Raw genomic sequence first — 10099 nt, forward strand, 5'->3', positions numbered from 1 at the left:
ATGTCCCCACGCCTCCCTGCCAGGTCGTGGTAGGGACTGACAGCAAGCGTGGGAGGAGCAGTTGAAAATGACAGGCCACGCGCCCTCTTAAATGCAGCATCGGGCCTCTCACCGGCTGACACCTCACCGCTGGGCCTATGTGAGGGCCACCGGCGAAAGGCTTCTCGGGCCCTCAGGGAACAGAGTGCTCGGGGGGCACTGTTCACGGCCCCGAGCGCTCTCTCCCGGATACGCCTTTTCTTGGTCCTCGGGGAACCGAGTGCTCAGGGGGCCTCTGTTCACGGCCCCGAGCACTCTCTCCCGAAATTGACTGTTTGGGGTCCTCGGGGAACCGAGTGCTCGGGGGGCCACTGTTCACGGTCCCGAGCACTCTCTCTCGGAACTGACTTCCCTCGGGTCCTCGGGGGACTCAGGTGCTCGGGGGCCACTGTTTGCAGCCCCGAGCACCCTCTTCCCGGTACTTGGCTTTTCTTATCATCGGGGAACTTGGGTGCTCGGGGACCGCTGTTCACGGCCCCGAGCGCCTTCTTCTCGGCACCTGATCTTCTCGGGTCATCGGGGAACTCGGGTACTCGGGGACCACTGTTCATGGCCCCGAGCACCCTCTCCTGGAGCTTAGTCTTCTCGAACCTTGGGATGATAATTCTCGAGGGAGGGCGCCACGTGGCACTCTGCTGTTCTGGCCTTGAGACTCGGGGACCCCCGGTTCCTGTGTCACTGACAAGGACTTATATAGGTTCATGACGGCAATGGCTCGGAGATATTGCTGACCCTCAACCTCGGTGCATGCAAAGGAGAGGGTTAGCGTGATTCTGCAGATCAGCACAACAACACAACAATTCCAAGGAAAGAAAAGATGAATATGATTGATTTGTTCACATACTTATGCCTCGCAAAAAGCTCTAATGTATGGACATCTCCGGGACTTATATAGGCAGCAGTAAGTCACCAATTATAGCTGCAATTAACCTCAATATAGTCATAATGACTAAACAACTACTAGTAACTGTTGCAATAAACAACCAATAGTAACCGCAAAAATAAACATCACAAACAACCACTAGTAATCACTGAAATCAATATCAGTTAACCTCGTAAATTGGCACTTATGACTAACACAAATAGAGAAACAAATTGCTTTGGAATTTTACAGAATTAGGCCTCTTGATCGGACAAATTCTAAAATTTGTGAAGACAACGATGTGGAAGAGGAAGTAGGCATGATGGTGGACTCTTGTCTTGCCTATGTGGACGACATACTTTGATGGTGGCCTAAACTCTTGGCGATGATTGGATCAGCATAGACTCCCAATGACAATGGCGAGGATTCCCATCGATGGGGGCGTAGGTTCCCATAGGTAAAGCCACTAAGTTATGTGTACGGTGACGCCGATTTGCGTGATCGATGTCGTTGGATGGAACTGATAAGAGGAGTGCCCGTAACAATGGTGTGGATGAGGAATCAAGGTGGGGTGTGGGAAGGGTGGAGAAAATTGAATGGAGCGTAAAGAAGGATTACAAATTGATTGGTCAATTGATTGCGGTTTCTAAATCAATTAGTCAATTGATTGGTGGTTTTGAAATTAATAGGTCAATTGATGGGTGGTTTTATAAATTAGATGTAATGCGATGTGGAATGTCGTTGGAGCAAACTCATGCTTTTTATATTAGTATAGATAAATAATCTATTTTACCTCCCAGTACTGCTGACAGAGTCCAATTTTCCTCCTTGAGCTCCAAAATCAATCATCGAACATCCCTCAACTATTGAAACTGAGCAAAATATCCCCTGAGCCCATTCAAAAGTGGTTTTGCTTCTGTGTGGTGCTCATGTGGCGGTGGTTTTGACAAATAAGCAGATACGTCATCAGCTTTCTACACATGCGTCATCCTGTCGGTAAAATCAACACAATAGTTCAGAAGTGGCCCACATGTCATACTCTAATCCAAACTTCTTCCTCCTTTTGTCTACTTCTATCTCTCTCCGTGAAGATGATGAAGCCAGCGGTGCTGCTGAACGAATGGTATGCGGCAGAGCTGTTATCATCCTAATTCCACCACCACGCCCTTGCCATGGTCAACGGCTATGCGGTGGTTGCGCATTTGGGCAGACTTTTGTATATTTTGATCAATCTTATATTTATTAATTGGAGGCTCCTTTTATGCCTCCAGGTTAATCTAAGAAAATCTTAAAAATTCTTATAAAAAAAGCAAAACATCTGACCGTTGAATTAATTGATTGGTTAACTGTAACCATAGATCAACAACCAGACGAAACAACATAAAAGATTAAAAAACAAATCATAAGTCTAGCCCTAAGACTACTTCTTGCATTGCCTTTCCTTCTCTTTTTTGTTGTAGATACCATTTGTCCAACAAAGTTACGTTAGCAAACTCCAACTTAGTTACGTTAGCAATCAACACACTTTTTCAAAACAATTATAATCAAACATTACAAAATTAAAACAACAGAATGCAAACATATTACGGATTATCACACAAAAATAATATCAAAGAATTTATAATGTATTTAAAAAAAAAGAGATACGGTGACTACATTAATAATAATAATAATTTCAAAAAATCAAGAAACAAATAAAAATCAATTTGCATAACACATAAAATAAAAATTATAAATTAGATCTATTCACAAATAGTAAACATGATTCCAATATTATGAACAAAAATTACATTTATTTTTTGCATTCTAATATTTAAATATAAATAGTTGATGTATCTTAGCATACAACTTTTATTAACACAAATATCTATAATTCAACCGTAAACTAAATTTTTAGCATGTGCAGTCGCACGGGTTGATGCGCTAATATTAGTCAAATTATAGGTATGCTTAGTATATTAAAATTATGTAACTAGATTTATATTTTAATATACTTGTATACTACTTCCTCCAATCACAAATATAGGTCGTTTTAGTTTTATCCTGAGTCAAATATTTTTAGCTTTGACCATTAATAGTTAAAAATCTACATATATTTATAATATAAGGTTGATACTACTAGATTTATTATGGAAAATAATTTCGTAATATATAACTCTATCTATTTAATATAATATAATTTTATAAAAATTGATAGTCAAAGTTTCACACCGTGTTATTGTCTTAAACGACTTATATTTCTAATCGGAGAAAGTATATTGGTTTTGTAGCTATAATTGATATATTTTTTAAGAAAACAATGTTTTTAAAGATCCGTCATAATAAAATATATATATTATATTTTTGAACGGAGAGACTACTAAAGTAAAAGATAGATATACGTGTATCTTTTTCTTTGCAAGATCCTTTAATTATTCTACCTTGCTCCATTTTCAAAGCATTGTGTAGTCCATATGGAACTTAAGGCACCTTCTACTCCAGATTCAACGAAGTACAATTCCGATAATTTCCAATTCAGCAAAGCTTTGACTGTCCCAAAAATTCCGCCGGCTGGGGAGGCCCACGTGACAGATGACATGTTTAGCATTTCAAGAAGACCCCAATCTCAATCCGATCAGAGTGTGGAGAACTAGCCACGCCCGCGCGCCCACCCCCACCCGTTGCACCGCAAGCCGAGAGCTCGGAAACGGTCGCGGGAAGCGAGGCAAGGCGACGAACAAACGTTACAATTACGCCAAACAAACCGCCGCACCAATCCCTCCCCACCGTCCACGCCCCCGCGTCTCCTTCAAATCCGGCGGCCCTCTCGCCGCGCGCCGCTCTATATAGCCCTCCACGCGCCCCGCATGCACGCGAGTAGTAGTCTTTCTCGCACAAGCCAGCCGAACCGCAAGCAAATCGACCAGAGGGCGAGTCGCCGCGATCGGTAGAGAAGGGGATCGCGGACGTATAGAATCGAATCCATCCGGCTGCCAATCGATGGAGATGAAGGTGTCCGGCCCAGGCGAGGCGGCGCCGGGAGCGGGCGCCGGGTGCAAGAAGCAGCGGCCGAGCCGGCTCCAGAAGCACGCTCCCGCGTCTCTGCAGCTGGAGCATGCCGCCGGGGCGGGGCCGGGGCCCGCGGCGTGGGGCGACGGGAGGGCGCCGATACCGCTCCTGTCGCCTCTCGTCGTGTCGCCCACGGCGCCGCTGGTCTGGGAGGCCGACCAGGGCGGGGCTGACAGGAGGGAGGGAGGAGGAGGGGAGCAGCAGCGTGGCGCAGCCCGGCACGGCGGCAACGTGGAGCGGCAGGAGCACGACGCCCCCCCTAAGCCGCCGCCGCCCGCACCCGGCGCGGGGTGGCGGCACCCGGCGCTGCCGACGCCGGCGGCGGTGCCGGCATCCCTCGTGCCGCTCTTCCAGTCGCAGTGCGCGGTGGAGGTGCGCAACGCGCAGCAATGAGGAGAGCCCTTGCTTAACCGGGTAACGAGGACCCAAACCGCCGACGCCGTAGCTCGCATGCACGCGCGCGCTCTCGTCGTCGCGTGCTGCCTCACATCATTGTGATATGCTTTGCCTTTGTGCAACTAGTTGTTACTCTTCTCTAGCTTGCTCTGCATAAAATGTGGTTGCGGCTCTGTGTATATGGCTACCCTCTCGATCTCGATCGGTTCGAGCGATGGTCTGATGTCCCTTGGAAATGGCTTGCCTAGCTAAGTCACCAGCCATTCTTGACATGATCTAATAAAGCATCGGCATTTGGCACAATCCTGATCTAATGTCCTAGACGTCGGCTGTAGCTTTCTCTTATTATCTAGACTATTACACAGTTCTAGCCTGCCATTCATCAGCGGTAATTTCAATGTCAAAACTTCCACAATGTTAGCCGTGCACGATACTTCTCGAGTGCGGTCTTGCTGATCAACACCGCCTGCAGAAACAATCGAATGGAAGCTAGCTCCAGGAAGAAACGAGAGGAAATACAAATCGATACGGAAAGAATCAAATGAGAGCAAAGTGTTCAGAACACAAACTGTGATTAAAAAAAAAAGAGTTCCCTTCCAACAATGTCGCAAACAGATTGCAAAGGTTGGCAGCCCTTTCAGCCGCGAGGTGACCGGTCAGCACCGCCACCTTATTGTTATCAGCGACAACATCCCCAGACAGAAGTAAGCCAAAAGAAGTGTGATAGAAAAATACAGGAAACTCCGGCAATAGCACAAAGATTTCCATTCTGCGGGTCGCAAATTTCAAACACAACTCACATCAGATGCATCAGAAATTATGAAGCATACTGGGAGCACTTCTCCTGTAATGCACTAACGCCCTTTCGTTTCATTGCTCCTGCTAACGATTTGAGTGTCCACAAAAGAGGATCTTGGAGTTTAAACAGAATACAGGCTGGCTATCACATATCCTGAGCACAATTTGGCAGTAGAATCCCCAGATATAATAAAGTCTACTCGTCGCCTACGGATTAATTCTAACAGCAGCTTGAATCGATGCACACTAGGCTATGGGAACTCTGAAATTATCCTGCATATTAGCGAAACATCAATGTAGTTGTCTTGCCAATGCGCTGCGCCGTGACAAGACACAGTTGGCTTCCCTCAAGCTCCTTGCCCTTCTGTACTCGATTTCAGCATCTGAGCACGAATGGCCAGGTGGAGATTTCTTCCTTACTTCTATGGGTTTTAGAGATATTTCATCTCTTGCCTTTCTGAAAGGATGACCATCTTTCACAATCCCCTCATCCTCAGACAAATGTCCTCCTTTTGTCCCTGCAGTGCGAGGACCGAATCATATTAAGCATTTGCAGAAATTGAAACACAACATCAATAGGGGCATTACAAATTGTCCCATCAAAATCTGGGTGTAGCTGATAAAAGACGCAGAGTTCAGGTTACTAGTATTTGAAGTTAGCAAAGAATTGTTTGACGCAGTAGCTACCATGGAAAACCAAAGGACTGATTGTACTGTACCCAGATACAACTGAAAATGGTTGAGGCAAGAAGTCAGGATATTTACCTTTGAATATGTCCACGTGCAGCATTTTATGTGGAGAGTCATTGGAAAGATGGTCTGCTGATTTCTTTGGGGTTGTGACATCTTTTATATTGCGGAATGATTTCTCCACCTTCTGAACCTCTCCAGGCTGATCATTAAATGGGGACACCTCTGTAGCAGGAGCACTACTTCCAAATGGTGATATACTGAATGACTCATCAAGTGCATCTGGTATCTCCACATAAGATTGAGTTTGAAGGATTTCATCTGCACTGAACCCAAATGAAGCTCTGTAAGCTTCAACTTCGTCGGCATCTTGCTTGTCCCTTGAGACACTAAGCCTACCACCATTATATGGAAATGTTTGCTGAGCCTGGTCCAGGTAGAACTGAGCAGATGCAGCTGGCCGGAAGAAGTTGCTATCTAACATATAGTTTCTAGGAGCAGATGAATCCAGACCAAAAATGTTGGATGGCGAGGCCCTGGAATATGGTGTGTCGCATGCAGACCTAGAAGTCTTCCAATGGGAAGTAGGAACCTCTTGCTCAGGGATGGGTGAAGCCCTGGAATAAGGTGTGTCGCATGCAGACCTAGAAGTCTTCCAATGGGCAATAGGAACCTCTTGCTCTGGTATAGGAGAGGAAAGACCGGTCCTTGGTGTTGCTGAAGCAGGTGATATGAGGCTGCTACAAGGGCTCTCAGGGTAAAGAGGGTAAGATGCCTGGAGTCCTGAACCACCAGAATAGGTTGTTGATAAGAAAGGCATGTGATGCTCTTTGCTGGCAGTTTTGATATCCATAGAAGAAGAAAGAAACCGAGCATATGGAACATCTGGAGACGAGGGAGTAGTTGCATGGGCTAGTTCAGGTGGAGGGGTCAATGGTGCTGTGGAAGGCTCAGTTGTGTAAGTTGAGAAAACAGGAGGCGAGACAAGCTGAGGTTCATTAGCATATGGCCCAACAGCGAACATATTAGACGTCGGACCACCAGGAGAGTTTGCAGATATTGATAGAAAGCAGTTAGGTGATTGAGCAGTCGAAGGAAGTGCGGAGTTCGAGAAGGATGCTGGTGATGATGGTGGAGCTAGAAGAGATAAATTCAGAGGCACATTTTGGTTCGAATTGGCACCAGATTGAAGACCATTTCCACGAGCAGTTGATCCATTCCCATCAGGAGTACGTGCTGCAGGAACAATTCTCTTCCCACCCTTCTGCGACCCAAAACATGATAGGCCTGAAAAGCAGCCAGCCCATCTACTCTGCTGTTTAGTGTAGAGAAGCACATATTAGTCCAAGTGCATAACTTAGCTGTAAGTAGAAACAGAAATAAAATGTATGACTGGTTGTTCAACGATGAAATTTCCTAGTGGTAATATATACTCTGTACAAACGGAAAGAATTATTTATAACATGATATAACAATAAGTAAGCATAAAAATCAATGGTACAATAGAACATAAGAAATGTGTTGACATCAGTCATTACATCATCTAGTGTTTCACAAAAACAAAACAAAAAAACAGAAGGTCTTCATATGGAAAAAGATTTTGTCATAAAGCAAGGATTCTCCCAAGTGTAAACGATGTGTGCAAGTGTATCCAGGGTCAAATCACCAGTTATGTAGTACATACGATCTCTGGAGGAATGCTATTGCAAGGGCAAGAGAGTGTTCTGGAATCCTGGGAAAATTACAGTAGAAGTGCAAAATGTGTGCGATTCAACATCACAGCAAAAAGAAAAGTCAATTGAACAGATCATTCAATAGAAGCGAGCAAGCAGATAGTACTGAAGCCTAATTATTGGGGGTAAAGATGCCCCGGTTGCAAGCTGCAACCACTACTGGGCAAGCTGCAACCACTACTGGGCAGTACAATTCGTACTAAGTACGCAAAGGCCGTGCCATTCTAGGTCGTCAAGGCCTACTAGAATTTGCCGGTACTCATCCACATATCTAAAGCAAGCAAGGCAAAAGCTGCAGGCTAAAGCATGAGCGATTGCATGCGCCCATCGAACAAGAAGTCGTGTAGTGTATATACCCTGTCCTGCTGTGGTGGGTGGGAGTGGAATCTGGCGTCGGCCGAGCCTACTGCCGTCGCGGCAGCACTGATGGCAGCTGCGCCATTCGCAGCCCTGGTGCTGCTGCCACCACCTGCACCGCCACTGCTGCTCCCAGCTGATGCCATTTCTGATTAAACCCACGGTTGCGCACGATCACATACTCCGTAACCCGGGCAAGATTCCTCTCGCTGATCCCAGGATCCCACCTGAGTTCCTGGAAAGGACACTACGCGAGCAGTCAGGATCCAAATAGTAAATTACAGTACGGAACGGTAGAAGATCTCAAGAAAAAAAAATGAGGGTAAGCTCCAAAGAGAGAAGACAAGAGTGAAGAGTAAAGAACTACTGAGCAGCCGGAAATCAGGAATATGCAAATAATTTCTTTAGAAAACCATGCTAATCAAATTTCGCTCGCATTTTTTTTTTACGGAAGGACCAAAAAATGCAAGAATTTAGCAAGGGGGAAATGGCTTAAGCTGAAATGCCACACCCTCCAAGATTCCCCTTCCCACTCCTCAGAGGCTCAGACCGGCTCAAACCACAGAGATCAATAATGCTAAATTTTTCGACGGAATCACGAGGGAAGAAACACCGCCGCCCCCCAAGAAAACATAGATCCCTCATTACCCACCCCCACCCCCCCCCCCACCCCCGCGGCAAGAAAACGAAAATGGAACCATCGAACAAGGACCGCAGGGAGGCGGCGACAAACCGCACAAATCGAAGCAGCTCGGGGAGAAGCCTCTGCATACCTCGGGAGTACGGGGCCGGTGGAGGGAATGCGAGAGGGGAGGAGGCGCCGGTGATGAGAGGCGGGGTGGGGGAGAGGAGTGAGTGCAGATCAGGGAGGAGAGGAGTGAGCTGGTGTGAGAGAGATGGGAGAGCGAGCGAGCAAGCAGTTCTGCAGGAGTGAGAGGGTTATCGGTGGGCTTCTTTTCTGCCCCCTTTTCTTTTTGATTTTTTTTTTTCGTGGGTACCACGATTTGCCCGTGAGTGAGGTGGAAATGACCTCGGCTCTCTGTTCTGCCCCGCTGATGCGAGGTCACGGGAAAAAAGCCGGACCCGTCAGGTCGCGAGCGGCGACTTCGCTTTGCCGGAGCTGTCCTGCCAGCAAGGTTTGTCTCGAGCTAGAGAAATGTTTTGTTTTCTGGAATTGCTAGTGGTTTTCAAGAAAGTGGAAATAACGAAATTTTAGTCGGTTTTGCATCTACATACCGCGTGCTGCTTGTCACCCTACTCTCCAATGCCGCCACCTGCCGCTAGATTATGATTTGGCGTTCACTCGAGCCCGACCACACAGGGACGAAGAGAGAGGTGCCCGATGGTAGGAAGAAGAGGTGGTGGCTTTGCATGTAGGAGGGCGATTGAGGGCAGCGACGGGTGGCTCGACGGTCGCGAGAGGTGGCCGAGATGGTGGATCCAACGATAGCTTGCTATCGGAGGCTATCGGAGACGGGACAAGGAAAGAGGTGGGCAGTGGGGAACGGATGAAGGGAGGTTTGCGAGGGTGGGAGAGAGAGGCCGACGGCAAAGGCAATAAGGAGAGGGAACATTTATACAGCAAAAAATTGATTGCATCTCTTTAAATTGATTAGTTTTTGATAATATATTCGAAGCTGATCATTTTTTTATCATATGCCCTGTAGGGAGTAGTTTATAACAAAATTTCGTATTAGGTAAGAGAGATGAAGAATAAACTTTGTTATAAACTGATTCATGTGGGACAATTTTGAACATATTATTAAAAATTGATCAACTTTGATACATATAATCAAATCTCTCTGTGTGAGGAGCAGTCGTAGGAAAGGAGGTGGTGATGACGGTGAGGTGAGGATGGGTAAAGTTTAGGTGGTTCGAGGAGTTATGTCAAGAGTGGTCGAAAGAGAAGGGGAGTTGATTCACATGCATTTTAATGGTGATAAAATTTATTGTTACTGTAGTGGTAGGCATTAATTAGTTGGATAGTTAGATAATGATGTCAAAGTTCTGAATGTGAGAGAGTACTTGATATTTAGCTTCTCATAAAAATGTTGATGGGACTGCCACCTAAGATTTTTAAAATTTGGTAGCACCCATCCTATTTGTTGCTATGGGAAGGATAATGACATAGCCTAACAATGACTCTGACAAAAAGAGGGGAAGGGGAGGGGTGTAA

At 46.2% G+C, this 10099-nt stretch overlaps 2 protein-coding genes across 4 annotated transcripts; one reads left to right on the top strand and one right to left on the bottom strand.

Moving 5' to 3' along the window:
- The first annotated feature begins 3510 nt into the window (after positions 1–3510).
- On the top strand, positions 3511–4640 carry LOC133916427 (uncharacterized). Its single transcript, XM_062360093.1, has one exon. The coding sequence runs from the start codon at positions 3881–3883 to the stop codon at positions 4340–4342; it is 462 nt and encodes a 153-aa protein (XP_062216077.1). The 5' UTR covers positions 3511–3880; the 3' UTR covers positions 4343–4640.
- A 550-nt stretch (positions 4641–5190) lies between these two features.
- On the bottom strand, positions 5191–8944 carry LOC133916426 (uncharacterized protein At1g76660-like). 3 transcript variants are annotated; one of them, XM_062360092.1, is made up of 4 exons: positions 8697–8944; positions 7923–8158; positions 5909–7145; positions 5191–5661 (listed from the first exon to the last, which is right to left on the bottom strand). In XM_062360092.1, the coding sequence occupies exons 2-4, from the start codon at positions 8067–8069 to the stop codon at positions 5435–5437; spliced, it is 1611 nt and encodes a 536-aa protein (XP_062216076.1). In that variant the 5' UTR covers positions 8070–8158; positions 8697–8944; the 3' UTR covers positions 5191–5434. The 3 variants fall into 3 exon arrangements, with proteins under 3 accessions (XP_062216076.1, XP_062216074.1, XP_062216075.1); XM_062360090.1 differs by having other exon boundaries at positions 5909–7148; XM_062360091.1 differs by having other exon boundaries at positions 5909–7148; positions 7923–8170.
- Positions 8945–10099: the final 1155 nt, after the last annotated feature.

The sequence above is a fragment of the Phragmites australis genome, chromosome 4, assembly GCF_958298935.1.
Source record: "Phragmites australis chromosome 4, lpPhrAust1.1, whole genome shotgun sequence".
Classification (NCBI taxonomy): Eukaryota; Viridiplantae; Streptophyta; class Magnoliopsida; order Poales; family Poaceae; genus Phragmites; species Phragmites australis.